General features: G+C 46.4%; 2 protein-coding genes across 8 annotated transcripts in view; one reads left to right on the top strand and one right to left on the bottom strand.

Moving 5' to 3' along the window:
- Nucleotides 1-2,934, top strand: part of RGS7BP (regulator of G protein signaling 7 binding protein) — a 90,678-nt gene extending 87,744 nt beyond the window's left edge. For all 5 annotated transcript variants that reach the window (XM_059725141.1, XM_059725142.1, XM_059725140.1 and 2 more), the window contains one exon: nucleotides 1,922-2,934. In XM_059725141.1, coding sequence (XP_059581124.1) covers nucleotides 1,922-2,013 — 92 coding nt within the window. In that variant the 3' untranslated portion in view covers nucleotides 2,014-2,934. The remainder of the gene's footprint in view (nucleotides 1-1,921) is intronic.
- SREK1IP1 (SREK1 interacting protein 1) overlaps nucleotides 1-27,001 on the bottom strand; it is a 190,655-nt gene that overhangs the window by 92,992 nt on the left and 70,662 nt on the right. The window lies entirely within an intron of this gene.

Here is a 27,001-nt window from a genome sequence, read left to right as displayed (position 1 = left end):
TGGGTGGCTCGGGGAGCTTGAAGACAGTGGGGAGTCAGCCGAGGACACAGAGGAGGTGGACCTGTGTGATGTGGTCAGTGGGCTGCAGTTCAGGGAAGCATAAGAAGAAGACAAGGAACTCTGAGCAATCCAGGCTCAAGTCCTCAAAACAAGGAGTGACCAGCTGGAGACCACTGCCAGAGCCTTGCAGTATGAGATAAGGGACCAGTTACTTTACTGGGTCCAGAGAGGCCAGCAGGTGGGGCAGGAGGAAGCCCAGTTGGTAGTGCCCACCCAGTTCTGTCAGCCTGTATGGCAGTTGGCCCACACAAACCCCACAGGAGGGCACCTGGGCCAGGACAAAACTATATCCAGGGTGGCCTGCTGTTTTTTTTGGAAGGCACTGGGGGAAGACATCGCCTGCCAGTGTGCAATGTGCCCAGAATGCCACAGGATGCGGGAGGACCACCCAGCTCGAGCCCTACTCCAGCCATTACCCATTATCAATGTACCATTCTCACGGATAGCGATGGATGTGGTGGGGCCCCTACCCTGGAGAAGCACAGGGCACCAGTATATACTGCGTGGGTGGTTTGTCTCAGTGCAGCTCATCTGGCTCCGTTTTTCCTACAAAAGGAAGCCCTGCCTTCGGGGCTTTTCTCTTTCTTCCCTAGGTGGGTCAGCCCTGCCTTGAGTTCCGCCACAGGAGGGTGTTCCGAGGCATTCCCTGTCTCTCTCTGGGACACAGCCCTGCCTCAAGATGCCTTGGGGAGATTCAAGTCTTTGGCCCGGACTCCTACCTTGTATCCCTCACTGCTTCAATACCTGGTTTACTGTGCAGACAGGTGCACTTCCGCTGGCAGCTTGCCAGAGAACTAACCCCTGCTGACCTCAGCCCTGGGGCTTATATGTACCCAGGGCCCTGACTTCTTCCAGTCATCTGACCAGGTGCAGGTACAGGCAAATTCCCCCATTAACCTGCTGCCACAGCAACCTGCAGCTGTAGAGCTCTGTCTAGCTCCTCAGGCTCTCTAGCCAGGCAGTTCCTGCCCTTAAAGGAGCAGGCACACTTTGGTGCCCTACCTCATTCAGGCTCTGGCCGCTGCTACCTGTGTGCCAGCCCTGGGTTAGCAGGGGTCATGGGTGTCAGCCCCAGGCTCTGATTGGCAGTGGCAATGTGGTCTGGGGGCAGCCCCAGGCTGGCAGGGGGCATGAGCCGGGGGGGGGGGAGGAATCAGGCCAGGTAATTGGTAACTGGTGGCTGCATCAAGTGGCAGAGGAGCTGGCTGAGCCTCGAGATTCCTGCAGCTGTTGAGCCAGGTGGCTAGGCAGCAGGCAAGAGTGTGGCCCTCTGCTGGCTGGTCTGACCAGGAGCAGTTTACTGTTGGGTCAGCATCTGCATGTGCATTGCTGAGCAGTAAATAACTGCACAGTAGTATAGTACTTGTATTTACAAGTACTATCCTGCTGCATCTATTAGTTTCTTGCAACCTAATAGTTCTGTGCATGTACATGGATATTTACTGCAGAGCTAATTAGTCTACTATGCAGTAAGTGTCTTGTAGACACGCCCTGGATGTTCTGAAATACTGTATGCGGCATGGACACGTGGTCATGAAGCTATAGTCATGGCTTCATAATTAGCATTCTAAGGCTGGAATTATATAAAAGAAAATTAAATGAAATAGTTGGAATAAAATAAATGCAAGACAGACCTATGTATTTCATAGTGTAGGGACATGCTTTTTACACAAAGGATTGAAATTAGCAGTGTTAAGATTGTCAGTTCAGTGGGGAAAATGTTTCTTTGCTCTTTGTTCATACATTGCCTCACACAATGGGATCCATTACTGGGTGTCCTAGATGCTACTCAAATATTGGAAGGAAAGAGATTCTTTTCAATTTAAAATAATTATATTAAAGTATGTACGTTTCATTGCAGATGATAGCAGCCTCCTAAACCTGACTCCTTACCCATTAGTGAGAAGACGGAAGCGAAGATTCTTTGGACTATGCTGCCTTGTTTCAAGCTAAAAGATTCAACACAGAAATGCCAAGAAAAAGATAACTTTGATTAAGCCAATATTATTTGACCTTTGAAAGAATAAATCTTGACTGCTCTTGATTATCAAGTATGTTTTCTACACTGCCCTGTTACTTTGTCCCATTCCCCTTTTCACAAAAAGTTTTACAATGTGGTGTTGCAGACAAGAACCAAATGGGGAACAGATATACCATATTTCAAATGTTTTTAAATATTTTTTTAAAATGACATTTACATGCATGCTTTAAATCATACAGTGACAAAAGAAGAATTATTGTTATGGGTTTTTTTTTTTACTGTGCAGCCACAAAGTTTTGTTTACAATACAAGTCTAGGACTATAACTTATTAGTATCACATTAAAATATTTGATCATATTCTAACAATCTTTATACATAAATAGCTATTTAAAACAGCAAAGTGTTAACGTTCTAAAATATTAAAATAATATATAATAGAACATGCACAAGCTCTCCTATTGCTTTTTGTGCTCTCATTCATATTTAGTCTTCCACTCTCTCTCAATTTATCCAAGAACTACATAGTCAAATATATCTTAATTTATAATACACAAAACCATGTATGAGAAATATTCAGAACTTGTAAATACAGAGTAATCATTGTATCTACATACTGTACAATGCATAGAAGTAATGAAATTACTTTTAAGCCAATGGTGTCTATTTCAACTTTTGGAAGAAAGGAGTAATTCAGTTAAAAAAGATGGTGTAGTAAAATATACTATTACCCTCAAATGTAAAGCAGATTACCATATTTTGTTTCCATTAGCAGTTGAAGCATGTCTGCGCATCAACTAAATGTTCACTCTTATAGGGCATGCCAGAATTAGCTCAGACTGTAATATATTAGACATTTTACATTGTTAATAAAATTTTTTAGTTAAATTTAAAATGATCTCATTTCTGGTTATTATTGCACTAGAAAGTCTAATGAGAAATTTAAACAAACAGTCTTAGCATTTGCTCCATTTTCAGAAGATTATTAGCAAGTACAATGAAACGATGAACAATTAGTAGCCATATTGTATATTATAAAATGTGGATATCTGGGGAGTGTTGTACTGGCACTGCTGACTGACAGACAAGACACAAGGTAGTCCTCAGCACCTGAAAATTACCTAGTAACAATTGTCCCAACACAGTTTCTGGTACTAACCCTCTTTTTAGACAGTTTACTACTGGGTAAGAGCAGTTTGTTTTCTCACTATACCAAACATTAGGAGCCCTTACCTCATTTACATTCTTCTTTACGGGGTGCAAGACCCAAAATCCCACTGAACTGTACTGTGCACCCATCACATTTTGTCAAATAATTTTACAGTGAAATCTACCAACTAGGACCCTGGCTGCTGAAAAGGATATATCAAAACTCGCATCCTTAGGCCAGTCTGGCAGCAAGAAAAATTAATTCCGAGTCCTCAAAATGCAAACCTGACATCCACAGCAAGAAACAAGCTGATGACAACAGGAGTGTAAAATATGCGTGTACACACACACACACACACACACACACACAGAGTAAACTAGTGAGCAAGAGTGACTTTATATTAATGGTAATGATATGTGAAAAGGAAAGAATCCCGTCACAGCTAGTATGAGGTTTGCAAGGCTGAACATCTTTGATACTGCTGTTGAAAGGCAATGATTCCCAAACTCTACAATACAACATTTAACATCAGTGTTCATGCAAAAACTGAACTTTGTATGACTAAAGGAAGTGCTGAACTGAGCCTTATAATGGAACAGTTAAGAAAAAAAAGTCACCAGTTACCAAAGCTGTTATACAGTTGGCAGAAGGCAGGGTATCATAGCACCCTATAGACCAGGGCTGGGCAAATTTTGGGGCAGAATACCAAAAACACATGCAACTTTGACTTGTAAGATGATGGTGTGCCAGGGGTGGATGTGGGGAGGGGGGTCGCAAAGGGTCAGATCCTCATTGCAGTGCAGCCCTGGTTCCTTCCCCACCATCTGCCCTAAGGAGCACATGCCATGCAAAATACCTTGGCATGCCATGCTCTGATACCCATGCTGAGGGTTGCCTATACCTGTTATAGACAAACTCATTCAGAGAGGCATGATCTTTTGTAGGCTGCAGCCTCCTTTGTCAGCTGGTATGACTGGACCTGCAGGGAGGAAGGGTATTAAACAGAAAGGAATAAGATGTTTTAAATGCAAAGCATAGGGAAAGTGGGAGGAAAGGAAGAGGCACAGCTAAGAGAGGCAAAGGTAGATTGATGAGATCGAAACTGTACACAAAGCAGTTAGCCCATTAAGGGACAAATTGATTATAAAAGCTAACCCAACTAACAGTAAAATCCAGAGTCTCTGTTGAGACCATGCTTAACACAATCCGGTCTGTGGATGATTTCTTGTTCTTCAATTTCATGTTCAAGTTGGTTTTTAGTTTTGTTTAAGAACACCTACTCTGAGGTCAGTGACAGAAAGCCCAGGGAGATTAAAATGTTCTGGCATGGGTTTTTGTGTCTTTCTGGAATTGATGTCAGATCGGTGGTCATTCATTCTTTCATGTAGGGATCATCCCATTTGTCCAATGTAGATAGCAGAGGCACACTGTAAGCAGTTGATGGTATGTATGATGCAGGTAGAAGAGGTGAATGAACCCTGGATGTTGTTTGGTCCAGTGACAATGTGGTCTTTGTTGATAGCAGGGCACAGCTGTCACCTGGGTCCATTACAAGGCCTGGTGCTTTGGTGAGATTAGGGGTTAGATAGTCTGTAGAAATTCCTTCTTATGCATCCACATGATGAAGATCTCATCAACATCCAGGAGGTTGAGAGGGCATGTGCCGAGGAAGCAGACTTCAGCGTCTGTCATAAATATATTGGCCTATTGGTGGACATGTATGTGCCTGTGGCAGTGCCATTCATTTGTAGGTATAGGGAGTCTCCAAATCTGAAGTAGTTGTTGTAAGAAAAAATTGGGAAAGTGAAACAGAAGCAATGTCAGCCTCAGGGATAATGTTTCTTATGGCTTGTAATCTGTTCTCATGGGGGATGATGGTGTATATAGATGTGACACCCATGGTAACTAACATGGTGTTTACTGGAAGCTTGTCAATGGAGCCTGTGACAGTATTACCAACAACTTCCAGATGCTCAGTCTCAACACAGCTTCCCTCAGGCTAAAACATATGCTCATGCCCCAAATGGAGTGAGGGTGGAGGGGGTAAGAGGTTGGGTGGAAGTGTTGGCAGGAAGATCACAGCTCCCAGCTGCCTGACCCTTCAACAGGGACAGACAAGCTTCACCCTCACCTCCTCAAAAACTGCTAACACATTGCTGAAGCCACTTGTCCCATTGCGTATAAAGGTTGCCAGCCCCTGAGTTAGTCTATAAGGTGCCACACTGCCCTGACTTGTGCCTAACTTCAAATTAACACAGCTAACTACTAGGGCTGTGAGAAGCTTCAGTCCCTGATTCAATTCAGTGGAGATTTGACCCGATTCGGTGGCTGAACCTCTGAATCAAATCAGATGACCCTTTAATCTCTCTGAACTGAATCGGAACCCTCCAAATCATTTCGGAGAGATTCAAAAAGATTCAGACATAGAAACAGCTTTAAATATTTTTTCTACATAACTTTAGGTAGCAGAGGCTTCTGAGTGCAGTGATGCTGGGGTGCATGCAGTGTCCTACAGGAGTGCAGGGGGCTCCCCAGTGTGCTCAGCAGCAGACCAGGAAGTGGACCCGAAGTACTTCCGGTCCACTTCCAGGTCCACCGGGGAGCATGCGGGGGGGCCCCCCTGTACTCCCTAGCTCAGTGACTGGTGCCTCCTGGGTCTGGGGGGAGGGGCACCCGGGTTCCCCCTGTGGCCGATTGCCAAGCCGAGGAGGTGCAGAAGGGGCCCCCAGCCCACTCCTCCAGCAGACCGGAAGTGGACCAGAAGTACTTCCAGTCTACTTCCAGGTTCACCGCCGAGCACGTGGAGGCCCACCCCACCACACTCCTGTGGGATACTCTATGTGCCTGAGCACTGCAGTGATCACAAGCTGCACCTGCTACCTCAAGGTATCTAGAAAAAACATTTAAAGCTGTGTCTATGTCTGAATCGCTGATTCTCTGAATCACCATCGAATCTTCAGATTTGGCTGAATCGAATCAGGGACAGTGATCTGAATCAACAAATCAAATCACTATCCCTGATTCAGGCTGAATCCAAATCAAATAGGGCCCGCTTCACACACCCCTACTAACTACTTGTCTCTCCTATCCCATACTTATTGGAGTATTTGCTATAGAAAACTGTTGTAATTCAGTCCTGTAAATGTATGAAAGCTTTATTCTGCATGAATACAGTATATGATATGAGACTATTTATGTACTCTTGACAACTAAACATCCAACCCCAAACAAAAACCAGATTTGACTTCCCTTTTCTCCCAACAAAAACATCTAGATATATAAAGCTTGTCAGAGAGTCATTCTAGTTTAACCATTCTAATACATATTTTAAAGGAGTCAAAATGAGTTATTATGACAAACTTTTCAATCCTATGATACCAGTGCAAGTCACATAACCTCCAAAATTAGAAGTAAAGTTACAGAGCCCTTACTGCCTTCAGCAAGCACAAAGCTCTCCAAACCTACAGGCACTGTATAATACAGCCTAAATAGATATTTTGTTCTACAGATTACATCTATTAAAACTTCCGTATGGACTTTGGGAAAATGGAATGTGGCAATTTTTTTATTCTTTCTTTTGGGACAAAAAAAAAAAAGAAAAGAAAAAATTATTCTAAGTACTTTTATTGACTTTAATACATGAGGTCCATGTAACAGGGAACCCTAGCCCCGTCACCAGAAGACAGGTCCTCCCCTTTAAGGCCAGAACTTTCTGGGCATAGAGTGCTGGTAAGGAAGGGGTTAAATACTGAGCCTGGCCAGCTAGTCAGCTGACCGGAAGGGGCAGGCCAAGACTATAAAAGCCCTGGGCAGAGCAGCAGTGAGGGGCCAGCAGCCAAAGGGGAAGGAGTGCATCCTAGAGCTCCATGGAGAGGCTTGGTGAGCAGTCCAAAGGTTGGAGAAGGGGAACTATGGAAACCCCCAGAGAGACGGCAGCCACCCCAGAGTAAGGACTGTAGCTGATGGTGGGGAGCCGAAGCACGAACCTGGCGAAAATGTAATCTGGCATGCTGCTTTCCTTAATCACATTTTCTTGGTGGCAATGATTCCCCACGGATGGGGCTGTTTATTTTTCTTTTGGGTATTGAATACTGGTGGTTTGGGTGAGGCTAGAAGAGACGATTATGATGCTCTTGTTGAACTTCCTTCATAATAGACACTTGCTTCGCATTCTCTCTCTTAACTTTTATGGTTAGTGCTTTTTCTTGTCTTATTCTGGACTGTAACAGGTCGCCCGCCTCAGAGCCATCTTCCCTGTTAATCTGTGCCTCACGTGGGGTGCCCTTGGAGTCTTCTTTGAAGTTCTTATGTCCCACTCTCTACTCACCTGCTACGTCTTGATGGACGTTTTAAGTGAGTTTTTCTTTGCTCCTTCAGCAGCACTGCTGCCAAAATGTGACAATGTAGGGGGTAGATGACTTGGCTTTAATCAGATTAATATATCTCAAACATTTATAAATAAATTTATTTTCAGTATCTGCCTCCACCCACTGGATGGTGGAAGATCTCCAAATGTCTCACTTCTCAAGAACTTCACAGACTGTGCCAGGCTTTTCTCTGAGGAATGATGTTGAGGGACACCGAGATGGATAAGCTTTAGCTAGCTCATACCGAGATGGATCAATTCCCAGGTATTGCGCTAGTCCTAGAACCAGGAGAGAGCTGAATATAGGACAGATTTGCAGTACTCCAGCAATGTAACTGAGCTTCCTACTAACTGGGGGTCATTGGAGGCCCTGGGTATGCAGGAGTCTCTTCTTATTGCTGACATATAGCAGCCTGATGTGTGGATGTCAAGCCAACCAGTCTGTGGATGACTGGTTAGCCTGTACACAAGCAGTTCATGTGCAGGATTTGAAGTCTCAAGTGCTAGTATATTTTTGTCTCATTAGGTCCCAGTCTAACTACAATATATGCAATGACAGCAAACATATCCAAAATGACCATATAGAAAAGCAGTGTTTACATATGCTAAATGAGTTCCAGCTGAGGAATGTGTGACTAAATGCAGGGAGAATGTGCAGCTGCAAATACAACGGAAAAGTCTTTAAATAGTATAGTAAAAACATAATGTACAATATGTTATAAACTTATGGAGGCAAGGATTGGGTTTGTTTTTCCCCCCCCTATGGCAAAGTGGGAGTCCCTGACTAGCCACAGTACTAGTTTCCCCCACCTGCCTCTGGACATGCCACCCACCTGTTTCTCCTGCCATGCCTTGTTGCTACTTAACTGAGGTGTTGATTAGGTGGGAGGCTGCCCATTCTTGCCCCAATGCCAGAGGGCGCTATCTACAGCTCCATTCCTCCCCTACACCACAGCCCAAGCCTCACAGATGTCATCCAGATGACACAATGCTTCTGGCCTACAGCCGGACCAAGCTTAGGCCTCGTTGTCAGGCCTCAGACACACACACACACATACACATTCATACCGCCCTCCTCTCACTAGGGCCTCTCACACTCCACCCCCTCTTACAGGCTCTCTTTCATGCCCTGACAACTTGTATTGCCTTGCTCCCGCTTGGAGCGGGCCCCTTAGGCCATAGACTTTAGCTAGCTCATACCTTGGGTGGGAGACGTACTGCCTTTTGGGCCTCTCCTGCGACCCTCACCAGGGTAGTGGCCAGCCAATTACTCAACAAGGTCTAAGCTTGCCCTGGCCCCTTCCCAGGCAACTCTGTACACTCAGACAATACTGGGCTTCCAGCCCTCTGGTTTTCCCCCTCACTGGGGCTCCTCATCTCTACCCCCTCACTGGGGCCACAGGGCTTCCCTCCCAGGTGGGCTCTGGTGGCCATAGCCATGCCTGGCCTCAACTACCTCTCCTCAGGGTCTTGCACATTCACAGGGCTAAGGTGGCCACAGCCATGCCTGGCCCCACTCGCTCCTCGGGGTCTTGCACCCCACAGGGCTGAAGTGGCCACAGCCGTGCCTGGCCCCCACTCTCACGCCTCGGGACCTTACACCCCAAAAGGCTCAAGTGGCCACAGCTGTGCCTGGTCCTATTATCTCCAATGATAAATGATCCACCCAAAGGTGAGGGCTGGGGTTAAGGTGCCCCTACCTGCCTTTCACCAGGGTGGTAACTGGTCTGGCATTTCCATGCCCCTGAGAGCCCCCACCAGGCCATCCACTCCTGGCAGGGTGCAGTTTTAGGTCATGCCCAGGACCAGGAGCCTCCAAGCCATCTCCTACAGCTCCTACGCTTACCTCCAGGATGTTGCATGGAGCCTTGCAGCCAGGCAGTGTTGCTGCCTGGCCTGCCAGCAGTGAACTGCTCTGTTTATATAGGTGGCCAGAAATCTAAAATGGCCGCCACAATCAAGCACCTGCTGGCTGCTTGGCTCAGCTTTTAAAGTGGCAGGCACCAACAGTGCCCTACCACACACCTTTCCCTTTACAATAGTTCCTGGGGGAGGTTTCCCCTTCTGCTCCTCCAGAGCAGGCTCCCCTCAGAGCCTGTGAAAGCCCTCAAGTGGTGAGCACCGTCAAAGGTGCTCCACCACACACCTCCCACCTTAGAATGACATTCAGGAGCTTTTGCTTAGCTGCCTTCTCTGCTGGCTTTGTCCCAGACTACTGCAGCCCCTGCCATGTGACAAGCACCCCAACTGTGCTCCGCCACACCCCCAGTATGTATGTGTACAGCAGCTAGCACACAGAGATTCCTATGTCTCGATGGCTACTGAAAAAATTAAGAAATGTGAAGAACAATGAAGAGAAACACATACAAAAATGCACTGGTAAGGCTTGCTACCTTCATAACCCACAGCAGAATCTCCCAGCAGTTGTATTCATTGACAGTAGTGCATTTTCCCCCTCATTTCACATAAACATTATTACATTTGCAATTTTCTTATCATGTACTTTTTAAGCATGACCAAAAGGTGGCAGCACAGCAATATGTTTTCATCAATATTAAACTTAAATCTACCAATGGTTAAAACTTGCTCTACAGATTCTTTCCATGTATCCAAAAAAGCTTTGGAGACATAGGAGTTCTAGAAAGTGGAGATTTGGAATACTTCATCTGGCACTAAATCTCAGTGCCAGTATTGTCAGAAAAGTGACTTGAAGGCAAAATATAATTTTAGTTAACTTTGATAGATAATTAGTTATTATAATACTTCTGTAGATATCCTGCAGTCAGAACAGCCCTAAAAAGATAAGCATGTGAAATCAGGGGAAGTATATACACAGATACCACAGAGAAAAAGAAATAGACCTTCCTAGATGACACTGGGAATGTCTACACTTTCATTAATGTGCTGTAATTATGGTGCATTAAGTTTAGTACCTGTAATTACAGGTGCTACTGTGCAGTAGCACCAGCATATGCTTTTTTCATGACACTAACACACAGTAGACTAATTCTACTGCACATTAGCACAGTTTTTGCCAGGCACACTAATACACAGTAATATTAATCTACTGCGTCTTTAGTGTCTTGTGTAGATGTGCCCACAGTCTGCTTGTACAACAGTTCTTTTATGAACACAGGGATAACACAGAAACTGCCATATAAGTCTGTGTAGTAACTAAGAGACAAGATAATATTTTCTGACAAGCAAGGTATGATAAATCTTTATGGAGAATTAAGCAATAACCTTTTCTAGATGGGGATGTGTCTGCTCCTCATTTGGAGGTTGGCTTATACCCTGAAGTATGAGAGCTATTACCCTTATCATTTATCATATTTAGCAGAAGAACAGATATTTGTATTATTCATAAAACACGAGCTGTTCAGCCCAGATAAAAATGTTTAACTATTTAAAATGAAAGTGAGATACAGGAATTTGAAGAGTTAGTCCTGCGTCTGGGAAAGACAGAATGTCTACGGCATTACTAGGACTAGTGTGAGGGGCTGATTACAGGGAGATCCGAACTTAAAGATCTGCTAAAGCAGCAGATACTTGCCAAGCTCCAGAAGTAACTGAATCATGTTTTTAAAAACCCTCAAACCAAAAAGGAAATTCGGAGCATCTCTGGAATAGACATCAATTGAAAAGCAAAGAGTAGAAGCATGCCAGAAAAAGAAGCATTTCAAACTAAGATACAACTAAAGCAAGGGAACTGATGTAATGGACATTCTAGAAATAATATCTGAATATGGGAAAGTCTGCAGAAATTCTAACAGAAAAAACAACTCCACACTCTTTATTTATTTGTGCAAACCAAGAAAACACATGCATTTTAAAGAAATTTGATGCCTGTGCATCAAACAGTTTATTGGAAAAGCACCCCATGCTAATTTTTAAGAACAATCAATAGGGATGCAGAAGTTTTAAGTTAGACTTGATAGATGATTTCTAGCCAATATAGTGCCAGAAAAGGAATATCAAGCAGAAGAGAGGGTGCAGTCAGCAATTTATTTATTGGGAGGGCAGGCAGAAGGGGCACAGAAAGCAAGCAACACACAAAATGCTTTGAAAAAATAAAAGGTCAAATAATAAAAGACTGACAAAAAGGCACTCTTCAATCTTAATTTATTATTAAGGATTCTGGCTGAAAGCCGTGCTTCTGAAAACAATACAACAGACATACAACCAGAATATAAAATTAAAAAAAAATAACAGAAATGCAACTATAATAATAAAATAGGGCCAACTATTATAAAAGCATTATTCCTACTCCTAGAATTAATATAATCAAGTACAAATATAGTGATAAATCATATCATGAATCTATAAAAATGTTGTGCATAGGTCCACAATTAACACAGTAAAAAACAAATATAGTGATAAAGTTTATCAGTCATATCAACAGTAAAGGGATATTTAGCTCTGATCGCTTCAGCCTTGTAAGCAAAAATTTCAAGACAGTTTACTAAATATGGATCTGTTGGCTGGAAGAGCCATATAAATTTCTCTCTGTTTGGGAAGTATATCAATTTCTGCAAGAACAGTGATAAATACTTTCGCCTTATGTCATTATATAGAAGACATTCTAAGACACAATGAATAGTATCTTCCAAAACTCCTAGACAGGCTGGGCAACCTCTTTTAGCCCTTGGAATGGAAAGTCTATGTCCAGCCAAAAAATCTGTGGGCATCTGTTTGGTCCAGAGTCTAGTTTAAGAGGTTCACCATTTGTTGTTGAGATCCAGTAAATATCTTTCTCCCCACCAATCTGATTTCCAAAGAATAAATAGAGGGGCTACACGAGTAGCTCTAGCCACTTCAAAAATCATTTTGCCTGGCAATATCTCTGAACCTCTGGAAAAAATGGACCTTTTCTATGGGGGAGAAGAGTCTTTCATTGTCTTTGACATAATGTCCCATCCCAGAAAATGCAAAAGTGCAGGAAAGAAAAACTAGCCAGGGAGATTATTGATGTCTTCTATATAGCACAATTTGAGCAAGCAAGATGGTAGAAGAGGCAGGATTTTAAACCAGAATCCTGCCATTCTAGTAATAATATTAGCTAAAATGAAATCTCATCCCAAGAAGGATTCAGGAGTTGAAGGCAGAAGACCCAGAAGAGCCCTGAGAAACTTATTCTGAAGTATGTCTACATCATTATTAGAAGCATAGCCCCATATTTCAGTGCTGTACAGGATCTGAGACGCAACTGTGGCTTTATATGTTAATATGGGAGCTTGGACAGATCATTCTGCTTTAGTCTCATAACATTTCTTTATAGCCACTGTTGAGTGGGCTGTCTTACTTTTAACTGACTGAATGTGGTGTTTCCATGATGGAAAAGCTGTAAACATCACACCCAGGTACCTATACATTTTAACAACTGATTTCCCCCCATGTTCCATGGGTAAATCAAACATGGTTTTGGATTTATCATAATTTATCTTTAAGTTATTTTATCCACAAAGATGCTCAAAAGTTGTAATTGCTTTCTGTAATCCAATGGGGGTTCTTGACAGTATGACAGTTGTCATATGTATACATTAAAATAGGGATCAGGGTTGCTAGTAATTTTGGGGGATGAAAATGAGCATCCTGCATGTTTCCAATAATGTCATTCATATAAAGGTTAAATAGCAAGGGGAAAAAATACATCCTTGTCTAACCCCTTTTTGTGTCTGAAATTTCTGGCCCCACCTAATTTGGGCCCATATATCTTTATGATATTCTATCAACACATGCAAAAGAGAAGGGTCCATCCCATAATTTAACAATTTCTCCCAAAGTTTACAAAAGGCACTCTAAAAAGGTAACTTTTAGTATCTGGTTGTTTTAGGCTTATGCTGTATTAGAGTTTACAAATGTTTTCAAAAGATAAGGCTGAGCACATTTATCAAGCCCATAGCAGCAGTCTCATGTGAACCACAATTAAAAGATGAAAATACATTTGCTAGAGGATTTATCACTGTTGGTATATTGGTTCCACTCAGGACATACATCATGGTTCTAATCTTGAGGTAAGTCCAGTTATTATTCCACCAGGGAAAATTCCATTTTTGCTGAGACACCAAGTGCAGGCAATACCAGGCATGGTGAGTGTAAACAGCGTGAACCTGTTGACTGGGCATACACTTACAGTAGCAGTAGGAAAACTAGAGCCTCCCTGGCTATGCCTAGACAAAAGAAACTTAATAAAAGTGGAAAGAGAAAGCCCTTCCAGTTCCCTACTGTGGGAGAAATAAGTAGCAACTGCTTGGTGCTAAATACTTCAGTGATTTAGAAACACCCAGTGGTGTTTAGCAAGAATTAGTAATGAGGAAAATTCCAGGTATGCCACATTAGTCATATGACTTGGCAGAGCTTGTGAAAACAGTAATATACTTAGCTTTCAAATCAGTAGTGTATAAGTATAGATACTTATACAAATCTGTTTACTTGTGATTTGCATGGGAGACCAAGAGATGATTCATGTCAACGGCATAACTGAGCAGGGATAACTAGGAAAGCAGCCCCTGCCTTCGGCTAGGGACAAAAGTTACACATAAGCCAGTTTAAGTAATCAGAAACTGGTTTAAACCTGTAACAGAACAGAAGTTCAGTGCATATAAACCCATTTCAAAATGGCTGAAACTGGTTTAAGAAAAACCTAGTTGAATGTAGTATCAGACTTAATTGGGTCAAACCAGTTTATGAAACTTCTGTCCCAGACCTCTTCCTGGTTTAAGTTAAATCATAGTCCCCCAGCATCCCAGCATGCTTTTCAGTCCTGGGCTGTGCTGTCTGCTCCAGCAGTGAAGTAGTGGGGGAGGCATGGACTGCCCCCCCCCCCCCCACCAGGCAAACTTGCTGGGGTCTGGGTCCAGGGAGGGGTGGGGTGGGGTTAAACTTCCCTTCCCTTGAGTACAGAGCTGCCCTGCCCTGTTAAAAGCTTAGTGCTGGCTGCCACTGAGGACTACAAATCCTAGAGGCACCTGGAAGCAGGAAGAGGAAGTGATAAGCAACCCTGCAGAGTCCTTCTGCTATGAGTCTGGACTGCAAATCCCAGAGACCTTGCGGGCAGCAGGAAGAAATGAACACAAAGTGAACACATGGCTCTTTGGCTATGTGCCAGACAGCCATGTTCTAGCACCCTCCAGCTTCTGCCCTGAGCCACTGCAGGCATGTAGCTGCATTTTTTTAAATCAAAAGTGAATATCTCTCCAGTTGTTTCTCTGTTTTATCTCTACAGCTTAGAGTAACCTGAAAAGACTGAATCAATTCAGCCTTGGGCTTTTTGACTGTCTATACCTAGCCTTAGAGGGGGAGGGGCACAAAAATAGCAGCCTCAGTAGTGGCAGCTGGATGGGCTATCACCATGAGCACCCGGGCAGCTAGTGCTGTTCTGTGTGCCACAGCTGCCAGGGGCACAGAGCTGCTCTGCAATGCCTCTGACTCACATTCAGGATGAACATTAGCAAACAATGCAGAATCATTAATATTTGGATGCATACAACTGATTCATATAACATGGACTGCTCTAAAAGTAAAAATTAATCAACTCAACTGGTTGCCAGTGGGAGGAGGAGGGTCAATTCATTGCTCTCTTTAGAAAGGCCTGTTAGACCCTCTCTTCCCAGGGGCTTGGGATGAGGCCTGGTCCCTGCACATGCATGGGGTGGTATTCTCAGGAGTTCTTTGTGTTCAGGGAAAGAGAAGCTGTAGCAGCTAAAGGACTGAAGCACACAGTTTATGGTTGCAGAGATGTGGAGCACTCACATAGGTCAATGCAGAGATGAGGGGATGGGGTATTCATAGATTCATAGATGTTAGGGTTGGAAGGGACCTCAATAGATCATCGGGTCCGACCCCCTGCACAGGCAGGAAAGAGTGCTGGGTCTAGATGACCCCAGCTAGATGCTCCTCTAACCTCCTCTTGAAGACCCCCAGGGTAGGGGAGAGCACCACCTCCCTTGGGAGCCCGTTCCAGACCTTGGCCACTCGAACTGTGAAGAAGTTCTTCCTAATGTCCAGTCTAAATCTGCTCTCTGCTAGCTTGTGGCCATTATTTCTTGTAACCCCCGGGGGCACCTTGGTGAATAAAACCTCACCAATTCCCTTCTGTGCCCCCATGATGAACTTATAGGCAGCCACAAGGTCGCCTCTCAACCTTCTCTTGCGGAGGCTAAACAGGTCCAGGTTCTCTAGTCTCTCCTCGTAGGGCTTGGCCTGCAAGCCCTTAACCATAAAAGTGGCCCTTCTCTGGACCCTCTCCAGGTTATCCACATCTCTCTTGAAGTGCGGTGCCCAGAATTGCACGCAGTACTCCAACTGCGGTCTGACCAGCGCCCGATAGAGGGGAAGTATCACCTCCTTGGATCTATTCGTCGTGCATCTGCTGATGCACGATAAAGTGCCATTAGCTTTTCTGATGGCTTCGTCACACTGCCGACTCATGTTCATCTTGGAGTCCACTAGGACTCCAAGATCCCTTTCCCTTCCCTTTCCGCTTCCGTGCCACCAAGCAGGTCATTTCCTAGGCAGCTGGACATTTTTCCTCCCTAGGTGCAGCACTTTGCATTTCTCCTTGTTGAACTGCATTCTGCTGTTTTCTGCCCATTTGTCCAACCTGTCCAGGTCTGCTTGTAGCTGCCTGCCCTCCGGCGTGTCCACTTCTCCCCACAGTTTTGTATCATCCGCAAACTTAGAGTACACTTCACTCCCTTGTCCAAGTCTCTGATGAAGACATTAAAGAGTATTGGTCCAAGGACTGAGCCCTGCAGGACCCCACTGCCCACACCCTTCCAGGTCAAAACGGACCCATCCACTATGACTCTCTGGGTGCGACCCTCTAGCCAATTCACCACCCACCAGACTGTGTAGTCGTCCAGGTCACAGCCTCTTAACTTGTTCACCAGTATGGGGTATGCACCTTGCCATTGCTTCCAGGGTAGACTGAGGCACAAGAACACCAGAGATCTCTCCCCACCCTAGCACAGGGAAAAGCAGAGAAGTGATTTCAGCCTTCTGTGAAAGCTGGTGTTGCAGGAACTCTAGTGGCAGGCACCGTGGGCAAGTAGACTCCTGCCTTCTTCCAAGAAAGAGAAACTCAATGAGCTTCAAGTTGGTTTCAGTACATGTGTGCAGGGAATTTGTAAGTGTGATGGTATACTGCACTCAGTAGCCCAGGATCCCCAATCACATTTTCCAGCAAGTTAACAATTTTTCCCAACACCACCCTGGTTGGATCACTCTGTACTTCCTTCTGAGAAAACTGAGGTAAGGCTGATTAATGGCCTGACCTTGATCAGCAAAAGCTTTGCCATTCCCCTTGATGGGAACATGAGGATGGTACCAGACATCTCTTCCCAATTGCTGTCAACATATATTGTGGCCACATGGCAGAGTCTTCAGGAGTGCTGGATTCTCCTTGGCCTACAGGAACCAAGGACATGTGAGTTCTCTTTGGTGAGGAGTGCTCTCACACCAGATTCTGGTATCGAATCAGGAGGGAGTAGGAGCAGGGACGGACTAGAAGGAAAAATCTTACCACACTCTTGCAGTTACAGTTCCCCCAGGGACTGGGGGGAGAAAGTCTGTTTCTGTGGGTCTTACCTTAGCAACCTAAAGATTTAGTTCCACAGGTTCAACATAAGCATGACCCAGATGTGCCTGACCTGGTGCTTGAAATAGGTCTCCCATTTTTCTCTGGGCACTGGCAGCCAGGATGCTGAAAAGGACCAAAAGCTGATGACCAAAGGGCATCATCCTCCTTTCAAAAGTGTCCTGGGAAGCTCTTTTGTCCTCTTGCCTTTCTCTTCCTACCTTCTCATTTGCAGCCACTAGGAGTAATGGTCACAGTTTGGACACCGTAGTTGTGAAGTAGTTTTTCCTAATGTTGAGCCTGAAACAATCTTCCAGGAGTTTGTGACCATCACTCCTAGTTTTCCCCAAGGGTGCCCTGGTGAATAGTTGTTCACTGAACCCTATATGTACACTTCTGATGTAGCAATAAGCTGCTACCAAGTCTCCTCTCAGCCTTCTCTTTTTCAGGCTAAAGAGTCCTAGATTCCTCAGCCTTTCCTTGTATGGCTTGCCATGCAAATCTCTGATCATATGGGTAGCCCTTTTCTGCACTCTCTCACGCTTTATCACATCCTTGTGAAGAAGTAGAGCCCAGAACTGGATGCAGTACTCCAGCTGTAGTCTCACCAGTGCTGAGTAGAGCTGAGTAGAGCAGGAGAATCACTTCTTTGCAATGGTTTTGCTGGAGATGCATCAATTGATGCATGCCAGCTTATTGTTGGCCCTACTGGCTACAGCATCGTACTGCCGGCTCATGTTCATACTGTGGTCAATTATTACCCCCAGGTCTTGGTGACAAGAGATGGGGGATCTTCAGTCCTGCTTCCTGATGAAAGGCAGCAGTTGCACAAACACCCATATCATGAGTTTTGCCTGTCAGCAGCTAGGGGTCCAGGGCCCCAGAACCCCGCTGCACCTATCTCCTTAACAGGTGGCAGGCTTTGTGGCTGCAGCAGGGCGTAGCAGCCAGGCCTGCAGTGTTTTCCACCCTGCTCTGCCCCAAGACAGACACAGCCCCACAAGCACCCATGACACGAGTTTTGCCTGTCAGCAGCCAGAGGTGCAGTGCCCCAGAACCCCTGCACCTATCTCCTTGGCACCTGGCAAGCTTTGTGGCTTCAGCAGGGACTAGCAGGTCTGCAGCTTTCACCCTGCCTTAACACACACACTGTGTCTCCCATGTCACGAGTTTTGCTTGTCCACAGCTTGAGGTGCAGTTTCCCCCAACCCCTGCACCTATCTCCTTGAAACTTGGCAGATTTCGTGGCCTCAGCAGGGGCTAGCATGCCTGCAGTTTTCACCCCACTGTGGCTTAACATATACATGTGACACAAGTTTTGCATTCAGGATTTTGAGGTACAGTTTCTCTGAACCCCCTGCATCTATCTCCTTGAAACTTAGCAGGCTTTGTTGGCTCAGCAGGAGCTACCATTCCTGCAGCTTTGACCCCACTGTGGCTTAACATATACATGTGACATGAGTTTTGCTCTCAAGACTTTGAGGTGCAGTTTCTCTGAACTCCCTACATCTAACTTCTTGAACCTTGGCATGCTTCATTCCCTCAGAAGGGGCTACCATTCCTAAAAGTTTCATCCAAATCAGGCTAGAAATGACAAAGTTATAGGCTGTTTTGACCTTCCCCATTATATCCCATGGGCGAAATGTCGAAACAGGGTCAAAACGGCAAAATGTTTCAACGGAATGGAACAGAACAGCCATTTCAACTCAAAACAAAAGTCAAAACAGAACATTGATCCATTAAAATGTTGAAACTCTGGTCAAAATGGAATGCTTCCATTTCGCACAGCCCTAATTCATACTAAATACATACTTCACAGCGGAGAAGAAAACAGACAGCACACATTTTTTACATAGTTCTTAACACTTATTATTACTGAATCAAACAATCAAAGAAGAGTCCAGTGCATGCACACAACCCAGAGAGAATAAAACACACAACACAAAAGGAATGACACACAAACACACACCTTTTGCAGCACAGGATAGATGAATATGAAGTGTGCTGGAAAGGCAGGTGCCAGGTCTTCTGGAAGGGGAGGGAGAGGGCCTAGAAGGGGTAGGAGGAGAGCTACAGCTGCAAGTCCCCCTGCCCCAAACATAGACACATTCTCTTTCCAAGCAGCCATGACATCAGTGCTGCCAGTGGAAGCAAGGAGGTGGGAGCAGTGTCTGCACCTGACGTCCCTGCACCTGCACCACCTCCTCTCAGTCCAGAAATAGGCACCAGCAGTGGAATCACTGTCTCTTCCACCCCAATGTCATCTCTCAGCATGAGGCTCCTGCTGCCAGAGGAGGAGCTGGAGCTGGAACCAGGGATGCTGAGCGCGCTGGCTCAAGCAATTCTGGGGACTGAGGGGGAATCAGAGTTTGTGCTCCACACACCTCAAATTTCCCCTAGACCCAGGTCTCCTCCAGAAAACAGCACCTCAGAGGTTGAGGTTGTGGAGGCAAGTGGTTCAGCTAAGGCAGCTCCTCCTGCTGTTGAGCCTCATCCTCCTGAGGAGTGAGATAAGGCAGGATCCTCACCCTCAACCCAGAAGCAGGTGAGTAGTGTAGTGTGGGAGCATTTTTGAGCTGGCAGATGATCCCAGGTTTCTCATCTGCAGCACTGCTGAAGGCACATCAGCCATGGCAAGGATGTGAAACACTTTTCCACCATGGAGATGCTGCTGCATCTGAGGAGGCAGCACCCCCTTACCCTTCTTGCTGCTCAGCCTGGCACCAGTGCAAGCATGCCAAAAGGGAAGTCCCCTGCTCGCTCCAAAATCCCCTTCCCCCAAAGCAGAGGCAGGCCACCCTGGACCAGTGGGGGAAAGGTGGACAGAAAGCAGGGCGAGTTGCAAAGACAAGTGAGATCACCCAGAGCATTGGGGAGATGCTTGCTCTGGATAGCCAGCCCTTCTCCCTAGTTGAGAAATCAGGGTTCAGGTGGCTCATAGCACTTCTGGCCCCATCTTACAAAGTGCCTGCATGCATCACCTTTAGCAGGACAGTGGTGCCCTCCCTATATGAGGCATGCAGGGAGTACTTGAGGGAGGAACTGCACGAGGCAGGGCTGCAGGTAGCCTTGCATTTCACCTCCGACATCTGGAGCAGCTGGGATGGCAATCATGCCTACATCTCCCTCACAGGGCACTGGTGCACTCAGTCAGGCCACTGATGGGCTCTACCGCAAGCCAAGATGCTGGATGAGTCCCACACGGCAAGGGAGATCATGGGGGCCATGAATCACACGGTGCAGGGGTGGCTCATTGGGCAGGTCGAGCTCACCCGTGGGTTCATGGTCACCAACAATGGGGCCAATATGGTGAAGACTGTCCATGATGCCAACTTGGATGGCATCTGCTGTGTGGCGCACAGGCTGCACCTCATAGTGAGGGATGCCTTGGAGGGGGACAGGGAAGGTGGTGGATTTCAAAATGCAGGAAGGTGGTGGGCTACTTCCGCTGCAGAATCAAGGGGGGCAAGATGCTGTGGGAGAAACAGGAAGAGCTGAGCATCCCACAGCACAAAATCATGCAGGATGTGGAGATTAGGTGGAACTCCACATACCTGATGTTCAAAGGCTGGTGGAGCAGCAGGAGGCCATCCATGAGATGGCCTTGCTTGGGGAGATCAGGATCAGTGGCCCCCTGAACAGAGCTGAGTGGGATACCATCTCCCAGATCTTGGTGGTCCTCAAGCCCTTCCTCAAGGCCACTGAGACCCTTAGCACTCGCGATGCCCTCCTCATCCAAGTGATCCTCATAGTGAGGGAACTTGAGAACCAAATGGAGAAGTTCCAGGGGATCAATGTTCCTGGCTGGGGCAGGCCACTGTCACTAGACATGCAGGCACTGGTGAGGCGGCTGAAGGAGGGCATCAGGAAACAGCTGGATCCCTTGTGGTCCAGTATGGTTCACATGATGGCGGGCATGTGTGATCTGAGGGTGAAGAGGAGCATGTGAATTGGCAGCACCAAAATCCTTGATCACTGGACGCAGGTGCTGGTCAACAAAGTCAGGGAGGTTGAAGTGCAGAGGTGAGGGGATGTGGAAGAGGGGGATCCACTTTACCATGCCACTCCCAGCACCAGCACTGGCACCAGCACCAGCCAGTCTCCTCCATGCCCACCATGGCCAATGTGGGCCATGGGCATGGCTTCAAAACTGGGGTCCAAACACACCAGACTCCAGCCTCAGGCAGGTAGCTGAGGCTGAGGCTTTGGTGGCTACCTATTTTGCTGAGTATGTGGAGCCACTGGACTGTGACCCCTTGGCCTACTGGGCAAGCCACAGTCAGATGTGGCAGGATCTGGCCACAGTTGCCCAGGAACACCTGTCCTGTCTACTGACTAGTGTTCCAAGCAAGAGGGTGTTCAGCATTTCTGGGGATGTGACACCACACTGCACCTGCTTGGATCCTGCTTTGGTGGAGCAGCTGGTGTTCCTAAAGATAAATCTCCTACTGCCGGGGTTCCCCAAGCTCCACCTGCAGACAGACTGAGTGCCACCCTCCTCACTCCGTCTGCACCAATTTCCTTTTTTGAGTTTTTTAAAAGCCAAGTAATGCTCCGCTCTCAGCTGGAGGGGGCACTAATTGCATCATCAGCCAGCAGGGGAAGAATATGTCCCTGCTGAGCTCATTCCCCTGCCAGGACAAACTTGGAGGTATGGGATTGGGGCTATGAGGAAGGAGGGGACGCCAGGTCCTGGGCATGACCACTAAAACTGCACCCTGCCAGGGTAGGGATGCCTGGTGGGACTGCTGGTGGTGCGGCAGCCTCGTAAATGCCAGGACCAATGATCCCCTGGTGAAAGGCAGGTAGGAGGTGCTATAACCTCCAGCTAATGCACGCATGCACACAGTCCTGGCTGGGGAACGCCCAGACCTGTCACGTCTTTGAAAGGCCTGACGCTTGCTGGTTTCAGTGCAGTTGTGAGGCTCCCAGTGAGCTCAGCTCAGCTGCCCGGGTTTCCAGCTTTAGGGTTGAAAACCCCTTTGTCAGGCTGAGGAAGTACCTGCAGTTGGTCCTGGATGGAGGGAATAGTAAAGAAGCCAGAGGCTGGCCTGGCATGCAATGCAGGCATGAAATCCAGTCAGTGAAAATGGATATGGAGACGTCAGGGGGTGAGGGACAGGCTGAGGTGGGGGGCGGGAAGGGGGATGTAGCAGTGCAGGTAAAAGCGCAGAGGTACCTGGGAAGTCAGATGTCTGGCAGGTTGCAGTGTACCAGAACTCCACTGTCTAATCTATATTGAGTCCATGAGTTTCTGTACCTAGGAGGCTGATGAAGTGAAGTTCATAGGCCCGGCTGTGAAAAGTGGTTTGCATTGTAATTGGTTCCCTAAGGATCAGGCCTGAGAGACTGGAGGCAGAGTGTTTTTTGGTGAGGAATGTGCCCCCACAGGTAGTTGGGTATTGCTGTCTTTGATAGATTTTGGTGTGCATTTTGTGGGGGTACTGGAGATAGTTGGCAGGTTTTGTGTTTTGAGCTGTAGGAAGTTGGCTTCAGTTCTGGTGATGAGGTTAGGTGCTTGTTTGAATGTACAAACCACTTTTCAGAGCTGGGCCTATGAACTGCACTTCATCAGCCTCCTAGGTAGTAGGTACAGAAACTCATGGACTCAATATAGATTAGACAGTGGAATTCTGGCACACTGCAACCTGCCGAACATCTGACTCCCCAGGTACCTCTGCGCTTTTACCTGCGCTGCTACATCCCCCTTTCCCCCACCCCTCACCCCCCAACTCAGCCTGTCCCTCACTCCCTGAGGCCTCCATTTCCATTTTCACTGACTGGCTTTCTTGCCTGCATTGCGTGCCAGGCCAGCCTCTTGCTTCTTTACTATTCCTTCCTACCAGGACCAACTACAGGTACTTCCTCAGCCTGACAAAGGGTTTTTTAACCCTAAAGCTTCCTAAGATATATTTTTTTAAGTACTCCCTTTTTTCATAATAAACATATAGACATAAAAGCACAAGATAAGTCATCACACACCATGAGTAACATCATATATCCAACACAACACAACATCTCTATTTCTTGCTGTCAATTCCTTTATAAAAAGAAAGGCTCCATTTGGGTACCTTTGATGCTGCTGCTGATGCTACTGGTGTGGAGCCAGCTAAATTATTTTGTGTGTTGTCATGTAAAGAGGCTGTAGGGGAGGAGGAGGCCTCAATGGGACACACTGCCGTGTTGTGCAGAGGCCCCAGCACCTTAACACACACACACACACACACACACACACACACAGAGTGTCACCCACCCACATCATGAGTTTTGCCTGTTAGCAGCCAGAGGTGCAGGGCCCCAGAAGCCAGACTCTCCCTGCACCTCTCTTTGACAGCTGGCAGACTTCATGGTCTGACAGGGCCTAGCACTCAGGCCTGCAGTAGATTTCACCCCTCTGTGCCCCAAGACAGACACAGTTGCACAAGCACCCATGTCATGAGTTTTGCCTGTCAACAACTTGAGGTGCAGTTTCCCCCAAACCCTTGCACCTATCTGCTTGAAATTTGGCACGCTTTGTTTTCACTCCGCTGCACCTTAACACACACAGGGGCATCTATGTCACAAATTTTGCCTGTCAGCAGCTTGAGGTGCAGTTTTCCCCCCAACCCATCCACCTATCTCCTTGAAACAGGGGCTACCACCCCTGCAAGTTTCATCCAAATCAGACAAAAAACAACAAAGGTTTCACTGGTTCCCTTATTTCATTGATTCCCCATTATACCCTATGGCCGAATCTCCGAATCAGCTCTGAAGCTTTGGAGCCGATTCAGCCAAATCGAAGTAGAAAACCGATTCAGAGCTCCAAATCAAATCACTGGCATCCGAATTGGCTGAATCCGAACCCAAATTGAATAGTTCCCTATTCACACAGGCCTAATATGTAGAATGTAGAATACTGCATCTAGGAGCAGTTTTGGGTGTTTCTTCAGCTATACAAACAGAAATTACACATTGATCTGTGCTTATGCTTCCCCCTGGGATGTCACATGCATGGAGCATTCATAGAATCATAGAAAGTTACGGTTGGAAGGGACCTCAGGAGGTCATCTAGTGAAACCCCCTACTCAAAGCAGGGCCATCCCTAACTAGATCAACCCAGCCAAAGCTTTTTCTAGCTGGGTTTTGAAAACCTCCAAGGATGGAGCTTCCACCACCACTCTGGGTAACCTGTTCCAGTGTTTACTACCCTCCTACTCAGAAAATTGTTCCTAATATCTAACCTAAACTTGCCTTGCTACAACTTGAGACCACCGCTCCTTGTTCTGTCATCTGCCACCACTGAGAACAGTCTAGCTCCATCCTCTTTCAACCCCCACCTCAGGTAAATGAAGGCTGACATTAAGTCTCCTCTCAGTTTCCTCTTCCCTAGACTAAATAAACCCAGTTCCCTCAGCCTCTCCTCAGAAGTCATGTGCCCCAGACCCCTCACCATTTTTGTTGCCCTACACTGAACTCTCCAATTTCTCCACATCTTTTCTGTAGTGGGGGCCTAAAATTGAACACAGTTCTCCAGATGTGGCCTCACAGTGCTGAATAGAAGGAAATCACTCCCTGGACCTACTGGCAGCACACCTACCAATGCAGCCCCATATGCTGTTACCTTTCTTAGCAACAAAAGCACACTGCTAGCTCATATTCAGCTTATTCTTCTGTCTAACCCCCACATCCTTTTCTACAGAACTGTTGCCCAGCAAGTCAACCTGCAGCCTGCAGTGGTGCATGGGATTGTTACAGCTAAGTGCAGGACTTTGCACTTTTCCTTGTTGAACCTCATGAGATTGCTCTTGGCTCAATCCTCCAATTTGTCTAGGTCACTCTGAATCCTAGCCCTACCCTCCAGTGTATTTACTACTCCTCCCAGCTTGGTGTCATCTGCAAACTTGATGAGGGTGCACTCTATGCCATCTTCCAGGTCGTTGGTGAAGACACTGAACAAAACCGGCCCCAGGACCAACCCCTGGGCCACTCCACTTCATACCAGCTGCCAACTAGACATCGAGCCATTGATTACTACTCTGAGCCAGATGCTCCATTCAGTTTTCTATACACCTTATGGTCCATTCATCCAGCCCATACTTCCTTAGCTTGCCTGTGAGAATGTTTGCTAAAATCAAGGTACACCACATCCACCCGTCTCTCCACATCTACAGAACCAGTCACCTCATCGAAATCAATCATGTTGGTCAGGCATGACTTGCCCCTGGTGAATCCATGCTGACTGTTCCTAATCACCTTTTTCTCCTCCAAGTGCTTAGAAATGGATTCCTTGAGGATCTGCTTCATGATTTTTCCAGGGACTAAGGCGAGGTTGACTGGTCTGTAGTTGCCTGGATCCTCCTTCTTCCCTTTCTTAAGTATGGGCACTATGTTTGCCCTTTTCCAATCTTCCAGGACCTCTCCTGATTGCCATGAGTTTTCAAAGATGATGGCCAATGGCTCTGCAATCACATCAGCCAACTCCCTCAGCACCTTTGGGTGCATTCCACCTGGCCCTGTGGACTTGTACACATCCTGATTTTCTAAGTAGTCCCTAACCTGTTCTTTCAGCACTGAGGGCTGCTCACCTCCTCCCCCAACTGTGCTGCCCAGTGCAGTAGTCTCAGAGCTGAACTTGCCCGTGAAGACTAGTAAAAAAGGCATTGAGTGCTCCAGCCTTTTTTGAACCTCTGTCACAAGGTTGCCTCCCCCATTTAGTTAAGGACCCATACTTTCCCTGATTCTCTTCTTGCTACTGACATTCTTGTAGAAACCTTCTTGTTACCCTTCACATACCTTACTAGCTGCAACTCCAATTGCACTTTGGCCTTCCGGACTTCATCCCTGAATGCCCAAGCAATGCTCTTATGTTCTTCCCTGGTTATTTGTTCTTTCCCAAGCAATGCTCTTATGTTCTTCCCTGGTTATTTGTCCCAAGTTTCCACTTCTTATAAGCTTCCTTTTAGTGATTTAGTTTACTGAAAAGTTCCCTGCTAAGCCAAGCTGGTCTTCTGCCCTACTTTCTAGGGGATGGTTTGCTCCAGCACTCTTGGTAAGGTTTCTTTAAAATACAGCCAACTCTCTTGGACTCCTCTCCCCCTCAGTCTGGTTTCCCAGGGGATCCTGCTTATGAGTTCCCTGAGTGAGTCAAAGTCTTTTTTGAAGTCCAGGGCCTTTTCTGAAGTCCAGGGTCTTTACTCTGCTGCTCTCCATCCTTCCTTTCCTCAGGATCCTGAAGTCTATAATCTTATCATCACTGCTGCCCAAGGTCCTCACCAATTCTTCCCTGTGTATGAGCACCAGGTCAAGAAGTGCATGGCCCCTAGTTGGCCACTCCAGCACTTGCACCAGGAAGTTATCCCCAGTACTCTCCAAAAACTTTCTGAATTTCCTGTGCACTGCTGTATTGCCCTCCCAGCAGATGTCAGGGGTTTGAAGTCCCCCATGAGAACCAGGGCTTGTGATTGGGAAACTTTCATTAGCTGTTTGAAGAAGGCTTCATCCACCACTTCCTCCTGGTCTGGTAGCCTATAACAGAGCCCCACCACAACATCACCATTATTGTTTTCCCCTCTGACCCTAACCCAGATACTCTCTCAGAATATCATCTGATCCTGCCTCCCTAGCTACATTTCAGAACGTCTTCTAGACAAAGAGATGCAATTCTGCATCAAAACTATTCACAACCCTACTGCCTATACAGGCACTGGTGAAGGTGAGAGAGCAGAACTTGGTATATTTCAGTTTCTCATGCATCCTTTAAGCCCTGCCCTACTTGTTTGGTCTCTCCAATACAGGAGAATTTTTACCTCACCTTTCAGGTGCTCCATATACCAGTGCCATCTGGCAAACAATGTTGCTCCAGTCATTGACTTTCTTTTCTAGCATATGAA

The sequence above is a fragment of the Alligator mississippiensis genome, chromosome 3 (genome assembly GCF_030867095.1).
Source record: "Alligator mississippiensis isolate rAllMis1 chromosome 3, rAllMis1, whole genome shotgun sequence".
NCBI classification, from domain to species: Eukaryota; Metazoa; Chordata; order Crocodylia; family Alligatoridae; genus Alligator; species Alligator mississippiensis.
Note: the sequence above shows the minus strand (reverse complement) of the source record. Positions and strands in the feature narration are given on the sequence as shown.